Source organism: Lepidochelys kempii, chromosome 11 (assembly GCF_965140265.1).
Source record: "Lepidochelys kempii isolate rLepKem1 chromosome 11, rLepKem1.hap2, whole genome shotgun sequence".
Taxonomy (NCBI): domain Eukaryota; kingdom Metazoa; phylum Chordata; order Testudines; family Cheloniidae; genus Lepidochelys; species Lepidochelys kempii.
The window spans coordinates 65,186,702-65,208,719 of record NC_133266.1 but is presented as its reverse complement, the minus strand read 5'-3'; the positions used below and the strand labels follow the sequence as shown (position 1 = coordinate 65,208,719).

Genomic DNA, 22,018 nt, shown 5'->3' with positions numbered 1-22,018 from the left:
TAAATTTCATAGGAGACAGAAAGGAAATGGAGAGAATTTCTCCACACTCACCTCTCCCACGCTCTTCATGGAGCTGCCAATCTGGCTAGAGGTGCCCTGAAAGCGGTCCAGGTCCCAGCGAGGTATCTTGGCAACCATGTAATCCAGGCTGGGCTCAAAGCACGCAGAGGTTTTTCCTGATACTACATTCTTGATCTCCGGCAAGGGGATCCCCAGGGCGATCTTGGCGGCAATAAATGCTAATGGGTACCTGGCAGAGATGAAGGAGGCAGGCGTTTTTTAGTATCATGGTTGGTACTGTAGAGGGCAAGGAAATCTATAACCCTCTGAAGCTGCTTTAATAAAAATAGTAACTGCAGTCTGTAGGGATGGCGCTCCACTCTTGGCACATGGTATGTGACTGCAGCTCACTGGAGAGCAGCAGTAAGCTCGGCTACAGCATGTAGATCATAAGGGGCATGTACAGAGAGCTGGAGTAGGAATCAGCTATTAAGGAGGAAAGATGGTCTATGGCTCAGGCACCGGATTGGGACTCAGGGGATGGAGGTCAGCTGCTGGCTCTGCTACAGAGAGCCTGTGTGACCTTATGCGCGGCACTTAAACCCTCCATGCCCCAGTTCTCTAATGTAAAATTGGGATGATGAGAATAATATTTCCTCTCTCCCACCCTTTGTCTGTCTTGTGTCTTTAGCATGTAAGCTCTCTGAGCATGGCCTACATTTTACTATGTGTCTGTACACGTCTAGCTCCATCGGGCCCTGATCCTGATCCTCTAGGTGCTACTCTAACACCAACAATTAACAAAAACAGAAAGGTTTACTTCTGCCTGGGGGAGGGAATGAAAAGCCCACATATGGGGGAGCAGGGGTTATACTATAGGTATGTGCTTATATAAGTAAGTTTAGCACTGAGTGACTTAGGTTGGAACATGGACTGGACAATCATTAAAAGCTGGCAAATTGACTATCCTCTGTGAAATCTTTGCAACACCTGAAAAGTTTGGTGTTTCACTGCAGTTAGGCAGCTCAAGAGGGAAAGGAGGAGGAGGGAGAGACACGGAGAGTGAGTGCTATGGGAAAGCGGACACTTTACAACAGGGATGAGCGAGTGCCCTTTAAACATAGTCGCAACGCAAGCATATATCTGCATAACCTACAGTGAGAGTCCATCTTATTTCAGCAAATAAGGGCAACTGAACATCTTAGATCAGTGGCTGGACTGTAGCAGATCAGTGCTGGGATTAGTGTTTATCTGCATGTACTAGAAGCCAAATGTTTATGCTCAGAACAGAGGAGCCTTTGTGTCAGTTTGGAAGGAGCCAGAGTAGCCTTTGCAGTCGTTCTTCAGCCAGCTCTGTGGTGGTTGTTGGAGTAGCATGTGGCATTCTTGCAGCCTGAGTGACTCCAGCGCAGAAGGAAAGCTGAATTAGTAATGTCCACTCAGCAAATGAAAGCGAAAAGCAGATTTCAGTCTTTTTAGGTAACAGATGATTGCCCCAGTCTGCTGGGGAACATTGCTGGACTCGACGAGTCAGCATGATTGACGTATTCCTTAAAAGCCCCAAAGGTACCCTTAAATTCAGAGCTAAATTCTCCCATCAGTTACCCTGGGCAGTGTCCTGGGCTTTCAGGGGGTTGAAATCAGCGAGATTGGACAGGTCTAAATGGGGGCAGAAATCAGCCCAAAAGCAACAAGGGCTGGTGATAACTGGGCAGCGAAATTGATATAATTCAGTCTGCGGAAACCAAGTGATTATAAATCATCCAGCAGGATTCCCTGTTGCCCGAACGTTTGCCACGAACGTCATCTTGCACAACTTTCATCTGACTCAGAAAGCCTCGTTGGCTGGGGTAGAGGTTAGTTTATTTCATTATAACAGGAGTGTTCTCATCTTTAAGAACTGCCTACTTGGAATCACCACCAAACCATGGAACAATGATAACTGCAGAGCAGCTGGAAATGCTAATAACTGAATATGAGCTGCTGGAGTACCTCTTCTGGCATGTGTTCTTTCATAGACGGTAATTGACAGCAAACCCATTCAGGCCATTATTAATTCTTATTATTATTTATATTGCAGTTACCAACTAGGGCACCATTGTAATAGGTGCTATACAAGCACATAACAAAAAGACAGTCCCCATCCTAGAGAGTTTCCAATCCAAATTCCTCTTCTCCATACAGGTCACAAAACCATTCACTCTTTCACCAAAAAAGGAACTTTTGTGGGCATAGGTTAATATAAGATAATGTATGCCCTCAAGCTAGCAGACTGAAGGAATTCTTTAGCTCTCTGACTCTGAGCACTTCACAGATAGTCAGAGGCAAAAATCCAAACTGGGATTTTGTAGCCTTCTGTTGAACAACACCCTGGAGGAACAGTCCTCTCTCACATTCCTATAATATTTGTACAAAATGCAGAGGTCCTCATTAGCTGCAAAAGCATCATCCAACCAGTCACAATCCACACAGCACCATTCTTAGGGAAAAGCCCAATTCTGCAGTGTTTTTCTCATGTAGCCAAATGGGGACCAAGATCTAAACACCAAACCCATTTCCATTTGTGAATCGCCAGGACTGGAATGTCCAGAGTAGGGTTCTAAAGCAGGTGGAACAGGTTTTACAAGCTGGTGCCTTTTTTTTTTTTTTTTTTCTGAGAATCAAATGATGGTTCAAATTTAAGGAATGCTGGGTGCCCTCAACTCCCCCCGAAGCAATAGGAGATGTGGGTACTCAACACCTTTCAGGATTGCAATGGTAGATCCCTCGCTGCAAAGCTTTCTTTGTTCTGTGTATGCCAGGCTACTATTTTATAGACATATTTACTGCGACACAAGACAAAAATGGATTTGTGTCACTGAGAAGTCGGCTAACACAATGAAATCAATCAAATGCTTGCTGTCACTTATTACTGTCTGTCTCCAGTTTGCTACAGGGCTTCAACAACTACAAGAGTTGTTGAGAACTGTAAATTAAGGACTAATTTGCACTTCTCAACAGCATCCGCAGAGTGCAATTAAGAAGCCAATTTTAACCAGCCAGATTTGACCATCGTTATCTCGATTAGTTTATGATTAGCCAACAAAACAAAGACAGCTAGCAAGACCATTTGATTCAATCTGGCAGAGAGCTCATTAATAACCAAGTCCTTTGCGTTCCAGAGATGATTTGAAGCCAACGTACCGATGCCAGAGAATGTACTCTCTAAAACCAGTTACTAGGTCCCCTTCCTGAGAGGGTTTCCATTTGTAATACCTTAGTTCCCTGCCCCTTTCCCCTACCCTAGCTTTTATTTCCTGCCTTACCCTGTGGCCTTGGATGCCAAGGCAGAGCTTCTGGAGAGTCTGGCATTGACCTCAATGATGCAGTACTCCAGGGAGGTAGGATGCAGGGCATACTGGATGTTGCATTCCCCCACAATGCCCAAGTGTCGGACGACCTTGATGGCACTTTCCCTCAGCATCTGAAATTCCTCGTTGGACAGTGTCTGGCTGGGAGCCACTACGATGGAATCTCCTGTTTGCCAGAAGGAAAAACACAATAGTTTGATGGCGATAAATTCTGGTCATGTCTCTGCAAACCTACTGCGTCTTACAAGTTTTGAACACCAGGTGTGATGGAAGATGCCTGTTTTGGGGCATTTCAAGGCAAGGAACAGACTATGTTATCGTGTGAAATAAGAGACAATAGGGATGGACTTAGGGTATTGAAAAGTGTGTTCCATCATATCCAGTAGCACTTAGATCTGCTAAGTATTCGACATCCTCTCTCTCACCAGCCAGGTAAGTGTATTATCTATAGTCGGCAGAAAGACATTATATGAAAATGCTGATCTAAATGCAATCTACGGTGAGCTATAAAGAACCTACCAGTATGAACTCCCATAGCATCAACATTTTCCATATTACAGACGGTGATACAGTTGTCAGATGCATCTCTCACAACTTCATACTCTATCTCCTTCCAGCCAACAACAGACCTCTCCACTAGAATTTGGTTGGTTACTGCAAATGCCTGGGGAGCGGGTTGAAGAATCAGTTAGGGAAGACAGACAGCAGGGGGATACAAAGGAAGAAATACATTTTTATTAAGCACACGTAACTGAACTGGACCCATTCCTGTATTTAAGGCTCTGCCACCACTGAGTGACTCTGCGCAAATTATTTCCACCCTCTGTGCCTCAGTTTCCCCATCTATAAAACGTAGGTGAAACTACTGGCTTCCTTTGAAAAAAACTTTGAGACCTACTGATGAAAAGCACTATGTAAGAGCTAGGTATTAATTATTATGTGACAATTGCCCTGTAACTTTTATTTTGCATTAGCCTCATTTAAATGTCATGGAAACAATGTGATTGGATACAAAAGAAATGAGGACCTTTGGCCTAGCAACAGAAACAAGAAATATAAATTAAAATAAAAAAAATAAAGTGCCACTTCTGCAAACACTTACACACACGCTTAATTTTAGGGCTGCGAGTAGCCCCACTGACTTCACTGGGACGACTGCTCTTTGTCAAATTAAATAGCAGACGAAGCAATGGGTGCTTGGACACACTGCTGAATTAACAACACTATTAACACCGCTAGTTACTGTGACGTACTGACCAGAAGCAAGAGTTATGAATTATTCTAAAACTAACCCAGAAAACATTCCTGAGTTGCTAAACGGGTACAATCCAAATGGATACACTGACATTAATATTAACTCTTATACAAGGGGTTAGTTAAATCTCACATGGAACATAGAAAATAACACACACATTATCAGACCATCCTTTCCTCTGCCTCCTTTTTTCCCTTAATTTTGCAGCCAACGTTTAAATTACTTAGTGTCACGGTAGCCTGTGAACACAGTTGAGCCACAGCAGGGCCGCCTGATGGACCACAACACTTGATAGGACAAGGAAGTCAGCAAACCTGCTCTTAAACCCATCAGCCTAGCTCCTGCTCCGACCACTAGGCATCACCACCCACATCTCAGTTCGTGACACTTAGGCCATGTCTACAACATGTAACATGATAAATGCCAACTATGTTATAACATATTTGTATCTTGCGATGGGGCCTTAAGGCCTCACGCTGTGCCCACTGGTATCAATGGCACTGCCCCCATTGACTTCAGTAGCAGAGGACCTGGGCCTTTGACAGCCACTGTTGTCCTCCAGCGTCAAACACCATGGAGCCCCAAGCTTGCTGGCACTACGGTAATGTAGACTAATATTAATCACCCGTTTTCACATAAAAGCTCTTATTTGCATCAATGGAATTCCCTTGCACAGAATCACAGACAAACAAGAACCGAATAAAATTAGACTCGTTTGCATTGGGAAAAGGAGTCTTAAGGGCAATATAACTGAACATTTGCAGATATTGCAGGGAATGAAGACAACAGAGTTTGATATAAAAAAAAAATGTTCCTTGGTCGAGTGTTTACAACCTTGCACTCCCTCCTTTCTAGCAGTAATTCGTCTGCTTTTTCTATTCTATTCTATATAGGTTTTTAATTCCATGCTCATCTCCATCGTATCTGAGAGCCTTCCAATAGTAAATTAAACAACATGACTACCCATCTGTCATGTGGTGTTTGTTCTCTCATCCTCTCCCCAGAGAAGCATGTGGAGTGGAGTGTCTTGTTTTGGTAGGGCTGGTTGGGTTTTGTTGTTGTTGAATATAATTTATTACTGAAGTCCAAAAGGAAACATGAAATGTTTGTATCCGAGTTCATTTACTTTTTTCCGCTAAATATTTTTAATCCATTCTGATGAAATGGAAATGTGTCATCATAGACATGTGTGATATTAGTAATCTACCTGCTAATTTACCTCTTTGTCCTAATGAGTCTGATGGGTAAGGAAAGCATTAGCACATTCTGCTTAACTAAGAAAAAAGGAGATACTCCTGCTCATGCTGGCTCCTCAGTTTAGATCTTTCTCCAGGGCCCCATGCCTCATAAAAACGGCAATGCAGTGAGGAGCATCAGTGCATTGTGTCAATCAAACTCCAAGGAACACAAGGCCAGATCCCCCACTGTTGTAAATGGGCAGATGCCCACTGATTTCAATAAAGTTACACCTAAGGTTGCCAGGCATCCAGTTTTCGACTGGAACGCCCCATTGAAAAGGGACCCTGGCAGTTCCAATCAGCACCGCTGACTGGGCCGTTAAAAGTCTGGGTGGCAGCACAGCGGGGCTAAGGCAGGCTTCCTGCCTGCCATGGCTCCGCCTAGCTCTTGGAAGCAGCAGCATGTCCCCTCTCTGTCTCCTAGGCGTAGGAGCAGCCAGAAGGTGCCGTGCTCTGCCCCCACCCCAAGCACTGGCTCCATAGCTCCCACTGGCTGGGAATCACGACCAATGGGATCTGTGGAGGTGGCACCTGCAGATGGGGCATCACGCAGAGCTACCTGGCCACACCTCCAAGGAGAAGCCAGAGGGGGGACATGCCACTGCTTCTGGGAGCTGCCTGAGGTAAGTGCCACTCAGAGCCTTCACCCCTCAACCCCTCCCATGCCCCAGCCCCCTGCCCCTGATCTGATCCCCCTCCCACACCCAAACTCCCTCCCGGAGCCCACACCTCAAACCCCATCCCTGCCTCTGCCCTGATCTCCCTCCCACCCTCCGAACCCCTCAGCCCCATCCCGGAGCACCCTCCTGCACCCCAAACTCCTCATCCCTAGCTCCACTCCAGAGCCCACACCCCCATCTGGAGCATCTCCCCCCCCCGGGCACTCCAACCCCCGTCCCAGCCTGATGAAAATGAACGAGTGAGTGAAGGTGGGGGAGACCAAGTGACAGAGAGAGGGGGGATGGAATGAGCAGGGACAGGGTAGGGGGTGGGGCAAGGGTGTTCGGTTTTGTGCAAGTAGAAAGTTGGCAACCCTACCTATACCGTGTGCACCATCAGGTCCCACTGTACAGGATATTCTAACCTGGAGCATAGTGGATTTTGTTGACTTCAGGACTGCCTACACTGTACTGCTCTTTGCTTTAATCATTAATCTAACCTTTGCGTCACAGAGTCCTACTTGTGCTGTTCCATGTTTTAATCTAGTTAATTATCCCCATCAGAGCAAATGAAACATGAGACTGAAATTATAGAAAAAAACACATCACGTTAAACTAACTGGTCCTTGATCTATATTTATCTTTGTTAGGATTCCAAGTGTTTGTCCTAGATGTTAATACTGAGTTTCCAACATTTGGGTCTTGGCAGGCTAAAATACTTTTTAGAGAGTAAATTTTAAGCTTTTTTAAAAAAAATATTCAATAATATTAGTAAAGCTGGCTGGGAAAAAATATGAAGAGCTTTTTTAAACTAAAAAACAACTTTTTAATCAAAACAAAAATTTTCATTGTAGTCAAATTGTTTTCCTGTTTTTCCATGGAAAATCAAAAACCCAGGCTTTCAAAAATGGAACAATTTTAACCCCAACCTGAAAAATGTTACCCACATTTTCTGCTTTCTGGTTTGTTTTTATGGGAAATTTTTAAAAAATGCTACATTTCCTGTGGAAAAATTATTGACAATTTTTGTCCCGCTCTAGTGAGTACAAAAGATCTGACAGGCAGGTTCCTCACAGGAGTCTGGCACCGCACAAATTTCACAGTTCAGAACCAAATACAAAAATGTCCTAATCCTGTCAGTCTCTCTATTTCTGGCCCTTAGTTATAGCTAAGCTCAGTGTAGGCTTTTACTTTCTCTGCATCTTCCCTGTGACTATAGCTCCTGAGAGCAGAAGAAAAGAGGCCATTATATTGCTTTTTGACCAAAACTGCTGAAACATTTGTTCAAATTATGAATAATTTCTGGCAGAATTTAACAGCCATGAACAATGTTACTTAATCATTCATACTACCCAAGTCAAGGGCAAGTATTATGAAGACAGAACCTTAGAGGGCATCAAGATAATGTTTTACCAGTAAGATAAAGTATGTAGATCTAGACTAATCTGTGACTATTACAAGAATATATTAAATCAGATGGCAAGGTAGATCCCTATAGCTATCAACTGCACACATACCTTGGTCCCAAGATCCAGCAGTCTCTCTTTGTCAGGACATATACCTGACCCTAGTCCACCCAGAGCATAGGCAGAGCGTATCATGACTGGGTAGCCGATCTTTTCTGCTGCATTCAAAGCATCTTCAATCTTAAAGCAGACAGGAATAAACGTCAAATAAAACGACAAGGACTAACCTGATTCAAGTGTACACATCAGGTTATATAGTGTACTGGGAAACCCATCAATAAGGCACTTCCCCAAATTAGACAAGAGAAAAGAATTATGCCTTTGTTGTGACTCCAGGAGCCAAATTTTTCCCTCAGATACACCTGGCCATCCCTACTGACTTCAATGCACCAGATCCTACTTGGTACATCTTCATTGACTTCAATGGATTTACACTAGGTATGCTTTTGGTTTCAGCTGTTTAAAGAACAATAAAGCCGAGCATGGCAGCCTTGCGTCTCCGAGCTCCTCGCATTTACCGATTCCACAGCAAAGCTGGGAGCGATCTTCTCATTAATCTCGGTCAGTTTGTCAGAAAACAGTTGCCTGTCCTCGGTGGCCATGATGGCTTCAACAGACGTCCCCAGGACCTTCACTCCATACTCCTTCAGAACACCTCGTCTGAACAGCTCCACACCTGTGGAAAGAATGGAGTTAGAATCAGAGCACCTATGCTGTACAGAAAGGAAAGCGAATGGGGAATCTGGCTTTGCAGCTAGCTAGCTGGGTCCATACACGGTCCCCACCGCCATAGTTTCTCAATTTGAAGTGTCAAAATTCAGTGCCAAAACCAATACATTCAAGAAAGCACTTAAGTATGTGACTAAATTTAAGCATTCGATGATGTGACGTCTAGAAATAGGGATACTTTCCTGAATTGGGGCAACGAGTACCTGAAGCAGATTCTGAGCAGAGGAGCAAGCAGGCCAGTGGCATAGTCACACATATATGGCTTAATTCTCTTCTTCCATGTGTCAACATGGATGGCTGCACATAAAGGATGTAAGAAAGCACTACCATTTTGATTTGGAAACATTTCACACACACTTTGCCCGGGTGTAGATGATTACACAAGGTATAGGGCAATAGAAAACAAGCCCCATGTCGTTCTAGTTCCATCTAGTCAATGAAATTGAAAGAGCATTAAAGTTAGAGACAGAAAAGTTCTGTTAGACAATCTTAACCCACGTCCCTTTATATGAAGGGATGTTCCATGGAGTGCAGTCTCAATGCTAAACCTGTGTAATTCTAAATGATCCAAAGAATGGGCAATCCTAAAGAGCCATTAGGTAGTGATAAAGTTTAAGTTTGTAAAGACAGTGTGGGTTTCTCCTTCCATATCTACTGTAACAGGATGGAATTATGGGAAATTCTAAATTACCACCCTTTTTGGAAATACAGTATATACTCATTCATAAGCCAAATATTTTTGGTAAAAAAGGGACGCATCAAAGAGCAGTGGTCGGCTTATAAATGGGTCTACACCAAAATTTGATGATTTTTAAAACTCTTTGGATCACCGAATTGAATATCTAATACATTGTCGTTTTGTTTACCTGGAGAGTCTGCAGGCATGGAGCCCCTCAGCTCCCTGTGGCTGCAGTTTGCTGTTCCCAGCCAATGGGTGCGCCACTTCCCGCAGCTCCCATTTGCTGGGAATGGCAAATCGCGGCCACTGGGAGCTGAGGGGCTCCATGCCTGTGAATGCTCCAGGTAAACAAAACGTCCAGGCCTGCTAGTGGCTTGCCCTAATGGGCCAGGAGCCAAAGTTTGCCAACCCCGGAAATATAGGGTCGGCTTATGAAAGGGTCATACAGCTTTTTCTATTTTTACCTAACCATCTTGGGGGGTCATCTTATAAATGAACAGGCTAATGAACAAGTATATACGGTACTGTAATAAAATAAACATGAAACATTTACATTTAATTTGACACATTTCAGGTCACAGCTAAATGTTCCCGTTTTAAACATTGTTTTCTATTAAAAGTGGGATAATGCTAACTAAGGAAATTCCTAAATACAACAGCACACAGATTCAAATACCTGCAAACCTTGGGGACAGCCACAATCTGCACCCAGCTCCAGTCTGGATTTTGCAAATGCATCTTCCTTTTATACTACTTAGGACCAAAACCTTGAATTTGGACACACTTATTCTTTGAAGCATTAGAATGGAATGTGGTGGATTTCCTCTCACTTTAAATCTTTAAATCAAGACTGGATATCTTTCTAAAAGATAAGCTATACTTCCATCAGAAGATGATGGGTTTGGTGCAGAGATTATGGGGTGAGGTGATTTGGTCTGTGTTATACAGGAGGTCAGACTAGATGATCACAGTAATCCCTGTAGGCCTTAAAATCTATGAAAGCTGCATCTAGATCTGAATTTTGTGGTTTGGAGCCATCTCTGATCCTAAATGGAGCAGTGCCAGTTGGAGCTGCCATGCTAAGCTAAACTAAGCACCACTATCCCTCTAGCTTCCCTTTTCAATCTTCATCTTAATGTTTAGGTACAGAACACGCCTCAAATCTGTCGTCCAAACCAAGGTTTATAAACTGCAATTGCAAAACACTGTTGCATGAAACGTCTATAAGAGTTCTGTATAACTGATAACTATAAAATATAGCCACTACAAGTCATATTCAATAGGTACAATTAAATTAATACTTATATCAGTCCATTAGACCAATATCTCTGCTTATAAACATTTGTAAGTGAATTAAATGTTCTGGCTGAGATTGCTATAGGTTTGATCAGGCAGAGCCAGGTATAAAGGTGACGGATGTGGGGCTAGAGAGATTAATACAGCTACAATTCCACAGTACTTACCACAGTTGAGAGCTGTCTGGCCACCCATGCCCAGAATTAACCCATCTGGCCTTTCTGCTTTGATGACCTCTGTGACAAACTGTGGGGTGATGGGGAGGAAGTAGACCGTGTCAGCCTGCTTTAAGCCAACCTCATTGGTCTGGACTGAGGCAATATTGGGGTTCATCAGGACTGTCTTCACATTTTCTTCCTGAGAAATGAAAATCAACATTAAAGTTTTAAAATGTTCTGTATACTGAGAGGTAAACGCACAGAGATACTAGAAACATGACAACTATGAATGAAGATCTTAACAAGTGACTAGGTATCATGCCAGTAACTGAAAATAATGTTTTCTCTGGCTGAATAGCCCAACACCAGGTGTCTTGATCATGGTACCTGAATATTTTTCAGTTCTTTGTACCTCCCCAGGACACTACAAGAAGGAACTTCCTGTATGTTTTTCCAGACATTCTTCGAAAGAGAGAGACGGTGCAGTAAGTTTCTGTTCTCGTTTGCACCACTGCAGGTCTTTACAGTTGCTGGAATTACCACACTGAGAACCCACATTGGCCCAGTGTCTCTTTCCGCTCAGCTAGAAACACTTAAGAAAGTTCTTTAGTATTATTTGTTTTACAGCGGTGCCTGGAGGCCCAAACCAAAACCGGGGCTCTGTTTTCACTTGGACTATGCATCTAGCAAGAGAATCCTGCCCCAGCGAGCATCCAATTTAAACAGACCAGACAAAGAGGGGGAGAAAAAAAGCATTTTCATCCCCATGTTACAGATGGGGAACTGAGGCACAGAAAAGTTTAAGGGTGAAATCCTGGCCTCATTGACAAGGAGAGCTTTGCCACTGACATCAACAGAGTCAGGCACCTGGGATGTTTGAGAGACAGAGGTGGGAACTGAAACCAGATCTCCTGAGTTCCAGTCCAGGCCCCAGATCACCCTTCCCCTTCCTCTGGAAACATTATAAGTAGGTAGCAGAGAAGCCAACAGAGTTACACCAGTAACAATGAGAGCAGAATTCAGCCCGGTGCGTCTATAATACCTGTAGGCCAGAGGCAGACTCAGAACATGGCTGCAGCGAGAAGGTTGTATTGGGAAGCAGAGGGATTGTGGCCCTGAATGTTGATGGTCTGTAGTGCTAACACTGACTGACCTTGTATTAAAAATGACACCCAATATAGCATTCTAAAGGAAGGAGTCTGAATGATCAGTTTTACAAGATTAGTGTGGAGGAGAATAAGGAAGACGAGTATGACCTTTACAGGACAAACTGGACACCATAATATAGAAGGCTATTGATCATAAAAAAAGAAAATGGTCAAGGGCTTGGCATGTCAGGGTCAGCAGCTCCTCAAAGCAAGAAAAAATTGCAATGCAATCAGGGCCGGTTCAGAAAACGCTGCCCAGGCTGTAGCTGTAGGAGTCCCCAGCAGTGCTGCGTACTGCGCCAGCAGCAGTGTCTTGGGAAGGGGAATATAAGCAGTTTCCTGCTGACTGAGAGCTCTAGGAGGAGAATAACTCAAGCCCCCGGAGAATCTAGATGTCTTCCCTTATTATACCATCCTGGTAGGAGAAACCCCTGCTGGCTCCCCACCCTTTCTGTTTAAAAGAAAACTCCACCCACTACTCTCCTGACTCTCTCCACCAGTTCCAGGCATCTTACTTAATCCCTTCTCCTTGCAAGACTCGCCCCATCACATCCATTGCTTGCAGCCCAGAGGAGTTTGGGCACATGGAGGGAGGAGGAGGTCACACACCAAACCCTGGGACTTGCACATAGTAACCCTATTCCAATGACTTTTGTAGGGGGCTCCAAGAGGTGTTTGAACTGCCTCAAATATCATGACACCAGTGTGGATCAAACCTATTTACCAGGTCACTTCCTGACATGCACTGGGAAGAACGTAATGTCAGGTTCTTTCCTACTTGAGAGGCTGGAATACCTCTTAATTCAGCAATTTGAGAGGATGATTCGTAATAATACTAAATGAAACACTGGGACAGTTCAACCAAGAGGTCCTCTGATTAGCTTACCAGGACAATCAATCTCTAGGGTTTCTGAGCTGAATAAAATGGGCTCTGATCCTCTGCCAGGAGCTAAATATCCATTGACATTATGAAAGAAGAAAGAAAAACCCTCACTTGCTCTCAGACTGGGAGTAAAGATGCATCTGGGACACATTATCCAGGAAAAAGCAAATACGGAGTAAAATACAACTAGAGTAGAATAATATAATAACCGCGCACTTACCATACTGAAGCTTGTCAGAAAAGAAAACTGACATGGTCTCTGTGTCATTTCTCAAAATACATTGAATTGGCTTCTGACTGACTCAGCTGTATACTGAGAAACCAAACTCAGCAAATTATAATTTGAAAATAATTATTTTAATTACTTTAGCCCTTTTCTCTGTTCACAAATGATCTGTGAACAGGTTGGCACTGGTATGTATATAGTTTTTATTCAAAATTACTTGTGTGAACAAATGTATGGCTTGGTTTCACACTGGGTCACCCAGAATATTCACTATTTGTGCTTCATGATTGGTCAACTAAGTCACATGCTATTGTTTCTTTTCTCTATGTGGATAACTGAAATTATATCTTCTAGGGCTGGCTAAAAATAAGTTTCCACTGAAACTTTTGGTTGATGGAAAATTGGGAGTTTGTTCAAACAACATTTTTCAGAAAGCACCAGCTTTCCTTGCAACTTTGGGGGGTTTTTTTGGTCAGAAAACCAAAAAGCAAAAGGAAAATGTTTGGTTTTTCACCAAACTGCGAAAATTTTTAAGTTTTGCAGTTTGAGTTTTTTTCCATCAAAAAGTCAAAGCTTTCTGCTGGAAATTTCTCTGGAAACTTCCTCCCTCACCCCACTTATGTTGAAATTTTTCAAGGGAACCCCTTCCCCTTCCCCTCCCCCCCCATCCCATTTTCCAACCAATTGTAATATCTATCTATTTCAGATCCCTCCTTTATACTCATCTGTGCCAGGGTATCTGCAAACCCAGCTGGCTATGGCAAGGCCGCTCACTAATGTTCATGACAAATGCCTATTGTGCTAAGATATGCTTTTATTTAATTGTATTGCATCTTCTCTCCTGATGGTTTGCTTTTCCCCACCTATCATTTTCTGGTGTGACAAAACTGCTCTTCTTAATAAGTGTTAGAACTGTACTTTGCACAGTGGGCCCTGAAATCGGATTGCAGTTCTTGGGTGTTACTGTGATACAAATAATAAATGAGTCTTCACCATAAGACGGCAGGAGAGCTCCCTGTTTCTGAGTCTATAATACCTACCCGTATTTAGAATTGTTTCAGTGAATCTACCACACAAATAACAAAAAGGGCTTTTTTCAAAAGGCCATTTCCAGCGCATATGCACTTTCAAATATTTATAGGTGCTACAATTCATGGCACACGTGCTTTCCATGCACATCCTTGCGAAGAAAAACTCACTCACCTGCGGTTTCAGAGTAGCAGCCGTGTTAGTATTCGCAAAAAGAAAAGGAGTACTTGTGGCACCTTAGAGACTAATAAATTTATTTGAGCATAAGCTTTCGTGAGCTACAGCTCACTTCATCGGATGCATTCAGTGGAAAATACAGTGGGGAGATTTATTCATTCCACTGAATGCATCCGATGAAGTGAGCTGTAGCTCACAAAAGCTTATGCTCAAATAAATTTGTTAGTCTCTAAGGTGCCACAAGTACTCCTGTTCTTTTCACTCACCTGAATGTCTGTGAATAATGCCTCGATTCAGTAGCCCTTTCAGCTTAAAGGTAGACACGTGCTTAAGTGAACTGGTGGATTTAAGTGCATGATTAATCGCTTTACGGAGCCAGGGCTTAAATGACTAGAAAGGTTGCAAATAATAGCAATATGGTTCAGTGTGCCTGGTAATGGCAATTGTTACTGATTATTTCTCCAAAAAAAATAATCATTAAAAGTTTGGCAAAGAAAAATCCTTAGCCTCACATTTTTTGCTCGTTACCTGTCCCCATTTTTCTCCCACCTACGCGATCTAGCTGTCCCCTTGCCAGATGCTGACCAACTGCCTCATCTTCTGCATACTACTGTAAATCACACTACCAGAAGCAAGGTCAAGGAGAGCAAGTAGTCTGGCTGATTAGCACCAAGATCAGGACAGCTGGCCCATGGTATGGGGAAGAGAGAAAGGGTACTTTGGAAGGGCAAGCTGGCAAGATTTATTGCAAAAAATAATTTTTGGCTCCAAATTAGAACTGTGAGAGAGGACAGAGAAGAAGAAATACGAGATGCCCTCCTTGAGAATTCAGACTGCTATCCGTATGGCTCTAGGCCGCTCCTCTCCTGATTTGATATGCATTGCTTGAGTATGTAGCCACCGTAGACTTGGAGCCAGCAGTGGTAATACACAGTGCAAAGAAAGCACAGAAAATACATGTTTCACCACATTTGGAATTCAGTTCTCAGCTACACCAAGTTTAAACCCGATGCAGTGTGTGTGTGTGTGTGTGTGTGTTTGAGTTTGAGAGAGAGAGAGAGAAAATGTTGGGGGGGGAGGTAGCTCTAAGCCACCATTCCTTTCCCCTGATCTTCGGCCAGCTATCTTACCTTAAAGCAGCCTCACAGCTGCTCTAAGTTACCCAGTCTGCAGCCAGCTGTGATTGTGGCAGAGTGCCATGAGCTTTCTCTTCATACAACCCCATGTGGAGCAGGTGATGGGGGCACAGGGCTGCAGAGCTGACTTTGCACTACCCAGTGATGACCCTGTCTCAAGAGCAATCCTCAGCTGCCCCTTTGGGGTCATTTTTCAACAGCTTTGCTATGAACAGTGCAAAGCTGCCAGAGCTGGGGTTGAGCCTTTATGCTGTAAACTAAAACACACATAAGTTTGTTCCCTCTAGCTCTGCATATGAAACGCCCAACAAGCATGTACCAGTCAGGATTCTGGTGATGCAAATCCCTAATTCACAAGCATTCACAGGGTGTTTTACTTGTGCAATTTAGGCACACAGAGACGTGCACAGACACTTTTTCTGACTCTTGAAAATGTGGTGCGATACGTGTTAGAAAGGAGACACCAACAGGTCGTACCAACATGCCTGCTCATTAAGCTTACTGGGCAAAATTCATCCCTGGAGAAACCCCTTTGACAGTGGAGTTGCCCCATGGACAAAAATGGAACATCTGGCTTTTTAAAACCTATTTTATCTCATTTATAATAAATAATAGCCTGTTGGGGAGAGCTGACTGGATAGCACACAAAGAAAATTCACATGTATTTTCACCAGCAAACATAGCTTGTGCATGTCACTATTAATAGTGGGGTCATACCATTCATTTCCCATCAGCATTTTGGTGACTGGCACTTTCTGTATGAAAACATTCATGGAATCACAAATGTTTCACTAATTTTAGCGCAGATATTTATTCATCTGACAGCTCATTTCAGAAGTAAGTGCACTAATTACCATTCATTACTCTCCTGCTGATGAAGTTTCAGTCATCCAATCAGGGAACAGAAGGAACACCATTAGACAGCGTTCAATGGTCAAGGGGACATAGTCAAAGAGAACAGATCACAACAATACAAAGGCTGAAATTCAAAGTCAAGCTATTTCCATAAGCTGGTTGGTGAGTACTTATGAATAAAGTAACACAGATCAGTTGGTCAGTAATTCATAAACAGAAATAAGGGCTAAATTTACCAATTAATTTATTCTCCCCAAATAATTCAACCAGCTCTACTGCTCAGTAACTTACATAAATCTGCAGCTTTCGACTAGGGTGGAATAAATAATCAGGTTAGCTGCAACAAGGAAAAGCAGATTAACTTCTGTTAATGTACCTGGAGCCTTCTCTTACCTTCATGGCCTTAACAGCCTGTGACCCAGAGTAATCGAATTCCCCCGCCTGGCCAATTGACAGACCTCCAGATCCTAGGATGAGAACTTTGGAAACCTAAAAGTCAATAATATAAAATGATTAGAATGATTTCACAACAGGTGCAAAGGAGGGGAGTTAAACTGGGGTGAAGGGAGACTATGCAGTGTGGAATGGCCTTGAATCATGAAAAACTAGGTCAAAGAGAGAAGAAAAGCCAGCTTCAGAAAACCTGCAGCTTTCCGTCCAACTTTCCAAAAAATAATTTATTGAACCCATATCGTGCACAGGCGGGTAAAGAAATGGAGGCAACTGATGTTTTACACAAAATATGCAGTAAACGTACTGATTGTTTAATTTATTTATAGACAGCCAGGCTTCACTTTGGCTTCCCACATCTCTGTGTTGTATTTTTTATTCAGCTGCATTTTGAAGGCACAATTCGCTGTGCAACTCGGCTCATGCTAAGAATTCCAAACTTCTTCTCTAGCAATGCAGCTTCAGCTTGATGCTGTCAACCAAATCTCATAGCTGGATACGACTGCATGAGGTGCCATGAAATACAGAGATCACCATAACAAGCATAGATTCTGCTCTGGAGAACATACAAAAACATATACACAAACCTCCATGTTTCAAAAACTTCCACGAAGGAACAGAGAGTTAATAAAATAATGAGAGAGAGAGAAATCCATAATGAGAAGAAATTAAATCTTAATGTAGCTTTTGTAAGGGAATCCTGTACTTCAGTTTCACAGGTAATTTTTTATGCTCTGCATTCTCTCCATCTGATTCAATACAAGTTATAGCTGGTGTATGACTGACAGCTAAAAATAAAGAACATTAATATACTGACCTCAAGTCTAGAAGCTAAAGCTGTGGGCTTGGGCAACACTGAGGCAACAGTTGTACCTTTTCCCCTCTTGATCAGCGAAATGAACGAATCAAACAGGAACTGGTAAAGGTAAACACATGTATTTTAGTGCCCAACCAGGACTAAATAAATACGAATGAAAGACAGAAAAACCAGGCCTGCCATGGGTCAATCCACTGCTGATGTAAGTCAGCATAGCTCCATTGACTTCAGATGACTTTGACTTACACCAACCAAGAATCTGGCCCCATATTTCTAATTTCTATAATGATCTTTGGCGTAATGCCATATTCAAGGAAGCAAGATGGTATCAGGGGGGAGAATAGGGAGAGAAAGCCTACAGAACCCATTCAAAAAGAAAAGGAGGACTTGTGGCACCTTAGAGACTAACAAATGTATTGGTTAGTCTCTAAGGTGCCAAAAGTCCTCCTTTTCTTTTTGCGGATACAGACTAACACGGCTGCTACTCAGAACCCATTCATTCATTCATTCACTCATACCCATCCCTCCCCAACACACATACTTTACTTGTACATGGGTGATAACACGTACAAGGGAAGAATGAATGTTAAAAGTTAGAAATCAGAATATTGTACTCTTAACCAGATCAGTGGAGCTATACTGATTTACACCAGCTGTGGATCCGATTGGGCACAGTGCGCCTTCAAGGATACTCTAAACCTGTCAGCATATGCAGTACACTACAGTATTCAAAGACTGGACCTGCACAAGGGGTTACAAGGACAATTCTGGGGTGGTTTTCAGTTCTTTTCAATTCACAGATCACTCAGACAGGTAAGAATTTTTACCAAGAGATTCACTTATATATTTAATCAACAATATCAAATTACAATTAAAATCAAATCAATTCCAACTATTTCTGCTTCCTTTCCCAAGAAATACTCAATAATAGATTTATGTTCAGACATGCCCTCTCCTTGCACCACTGCCTGCAACTGCTGCTTTGGCATTCACTGAGACTACACAATCAGTTGCTATCGGAATTTGCATGAAGTCACAGATGGGGGATTAACGTTTCATTTCAGTGAGGAGAACAAGAAAGAGTGAGTGTGAATCCATTTATATAACTCTACAGTTACAAAATCTGAAATTAGAACTAAAATGTATGAGAAAGTTAATGGGATTTATTCAAAAAAAGCATCTGGGTTTCTTTTTTTTTTAATAAAATAGAAAATTTTCTTTTACAGCCATCTCAGGTAAAAGGGGTATGGGTCCCGTCCTGCAAAGATTTAAGCCCATGAGAAACTTTCTGCACGTGAGTAATCCCATCAATGTGAATGAAGTCACTCAAGGACGCAAAGCACATGAGATCGATTTCTGCTACTCGTGTTAATGGAGTCACTCGAGAGCCTGACCCAAAGCCTACTGAAGGCAATGGAATCTTTCCACTGATTTCAATGAGCTTTGAATCAGACCAAATGCAGGCAAGTCTATGCAGGACTGGGATCTTGGTTAGGGTCCTGACATTTCCGAAAACAGGACCTAGGAATGTCACTGCATCAAGATTGTCAGGGCTCTTCCATTAGCTGCTCTATACTCTACATGCATTCCTTCAGCCACCCCCATAGCAACCCTGAATCAGTCTCTGTACAGTACCTCTGTGTCTGTTGGCCCCGCACTGGCCTCCGGGTTAAATTGTGCTGTGAAAATTGGTTTGGTCTCATGCATAATTCCCTGCAGGGATAAAAGAGATTGCCTTAGACAACGACATCCTGGTAATGAGGGGGATAGAGGAGGGCTACTGCTTGCAACCCTGTAGGCACTGAAGGGCAAGCGGCTGGTATGCTTTTTGAGGCCTTTGAGTTGAAACTTATTTCATTCCAAGTCTTCACAGCGTGTTTTATCCATTAAAGCATTGAGCCATTCACCATTTTACCGGCAATACAGTACCCATGTAACCTACTGGATTGTGCACTACTGAATAGCGAATGCTTTGAACAGCGCTACTGATTGCCAAGCACTTACCAGAGAAGATATGCTAGTCTCCTTCCAGATGCAACACTGGAGCAGGTGGTGGTGGGGGGGGATACATTGGAGCAGGCTGGGAGGAGGGGACACATAGCAGTAAAAGGTCACCCTGGAGACGGCTGAAGTAGAAGGACTACTTCTGCTGCTCTGATTTCATATCAGTACTGCTCAAAACACTGGGCCAAAAACATCCCTGCTCTAACTCCACCGGCGTCAGTAGTTTCATTATTCTAGGGTTGGACGTGGCACCGTGTCTGTAATTCAACACTGTGAGGCAAATTATGGATGCTGCAGCCGCGGACACAGGTTGTCTCTTCCCAGGGCCATTGTCAGGAGATGACAAGTGGGAACACTCTGCCAGGCCAAGGACAGCTGGAGAGTTGCCTGGGCTGGGTTTTCAGCAGATGCTGGCAGTTCCAAGCAAGCTGCAGCAGGAGGCACCAGACCTCTCTCATGAATGGCATGACACAGGCTGCAGCTTGTCCCTGGGACAACACATGAGAGAGGTCTGAAGGAGCAATTGCTGCATCATGAGAAGGTGACCGTGTCAGGTAGAAGATGAGAAGCCCTGGCCGCTGAGAGGGCCCACTGCAGGCTCCACCTCCACTCCCCTGAGGAAGGGCCAAAGTAGGCCTCAGCGAAGGTGTGCTGGGTGGGAGCAGGGATGAGAGATGTGGTTGAGAGCAGAGGGAGACAAAGGGAGAGAGCCTGGGATGGTGGTGAGGGTGGAAGCGAGAGATGGGCTGTTGGCTGGGGGCCTTCGTATAGCTACCACAAAGTACAGAATTCACAATTAGTTAATTATTGTGCGAGCTATGCCCTGCTTCTGGTCACAAAATATCATGAGCTGGCTACAGTGTCCCTTAATGTATTAGTTATTTTTATTTAGTCTACATATGTCTTTTCCAAATTTTTATTCCATGGCTTGATTATAAATATTTGGTATCTGCATTGGTTTGCTCAGCTGGGACTGGCCAGATCGGTCGCACGGTTTCATTTCTCTTCCCTGAACAGAAGAGAACACAACTTACACGTGGGGTTATCAAATTCAGTTTCTGTGAATGTTTTCAGAATGTGGGCTAACATCGTGTGGCTCTTTGTCCCCTTCTAATGGCTACAACACGTATAGCTGTTTATGAGTCTGCTACTGTGTCCAGTATAACAGACCTCGTTCTTTAGATCAAGCAATAGGGTCTCGTGTTTTTTAGATGCAGAGGTTGTAAGTTTACCCCCCCCCCACAGATGACCCAGCCCGGGGCATCATTCTTGATCATCTGACTCTGAATTTTGCTTTCCACAAATATTTTTGCCAGCCCAGTTTAACTGCTCCAATCTTCATATAAAGTGAACACAAAACGGGGTGTGCGAATGAGGCCAAAGCTAACTAATTTCAACACTGAAGCAAACGGTGGTGGGAATTTTTTTCTCCACTATTTGTCCAGCTCTACTCAGAACTGTAGCCAACACCAGCTGGCAAACAAACTTCTGCTAACAGTGTCTTCCAGAAAAGGATTTTGAACACACACTAGTACAATACAGCAGTTTCCAACCTATCAAGCTTGATGTGGGGTGGGAGCAAAGAGCTAATACAAGGGGATAGGGAGGTATCCACCCACACGAAATGTTTTTTTCTAAACAGCTACTCTTAAGCAGCATTTCTCTGAGTCTCAAGAATAACACAGGTTTACAGAAGGCAGCCTTGGTTAGTGGATAGGGCACCGAACTGGGACTCAGGAGGCCTGGTTCCTATTTCTGTTTGTCCACAGACTTACTGTGTGACCCAGGACAAGTCATTGCTCTCTGTGCCGCTGCTTCCCCTCCCACACTTTGTCTATTAAGGCTGTAAGCTCGTTGGGGCAGAGATTGTGTCCGTACAGCACACTGGGGCACCTCGAGAGGTGGGAAGGGATCATTGCACTGATTCTGCAGCTTGCTTAGCTGGCCAAGTGGTCACCCACAGGTCACAGTAACCAATTCGGCTGACAAAGCAGTGCCACCAAATAAAGGTAATTATCAGATAATGAAACAGAGAGAAAAGATTTCTTAGGGAACAACTGGTCGTGATGGATAACCTGCAATGCTGTTCCTGCAGATAAAGCAGGCTTGAGTGATGCAAGTGAGTGAAATAAATGACCATCTTTCCCGTCTCACCCATTGCCTGAGCAGGTATCTGGAGAGAGTGTGTTTACCTCATTTGTCTGATCGTTGACATTCACAAAAAGAGGTTTCCAGCCATCAGGAAGGGTGTTGCTGTCAAGTGCATAGCCATGGTTCTGTGCAGTAATGAAAGCTTGTCCGTTCAATAGGTTAATAACTGGCTGATTCTGACCTCTAAGAAAAGAGAGGGGGAAAGGACAGAGGCAGAGATGTGGGTGATGGAGGGAACGGAACATCAAGGGCAAGAGGAGAATATCACAGTAATGCATGGCAGTTAGCAAAAGCAAAGTCCTGACCATTCTA

General features: G+C 43.5%; 1 protein-coding gene across 1 annotated transcript in view; it reads right to left on the bottom strand.

The window, feature by feature from the left end:
- CPS1 (carbamoyl-phosphate synthase 1) overlaps positions 1-22,018 on the bottom strand; it is a 209,321-nt gene that overhangs the window by 64,824 nt on the left and 122,479 nt on the right. The window contains exons 11-20 of the mRNA XM_073304767.1: positions 21,748-21,889; positions 19,187-19,264; positions 17,552-17,650; positions 16,678-16,773; positions 10,840-11,029; positions 8,487-8,644; positions 8,020-8,148; positions 3,870-4,014; positions 3,306-3,516; positions 52-250 (exon numbers count right to left, since the gene is read on the bottom strand). Coding sequence (XP_073160868.1) covers positions 52-250; positions 3,306-3,516; positions 3,870-4,014; positions 8,020-8,148; positions 8,487-8,644; positions 10,840-11,029; positions 16,678-16,773; positions 17,552-17,650; positions 19,187-19,264; positions 21,748-21,889 — 1,447 coding nt within the window. The remainder of the gene's footprint in view (positions 1-51; positions 251-3,305; positions 3,517-3,869; positions 4,015-8,019; positions 8,149-8,486; positions 8,645-10,839; positions 11,030-16,677; positions 16,774-17,551; positions 17,651-19,186; positions 19,265-21,747; positions 21,890-22,018) is intronic.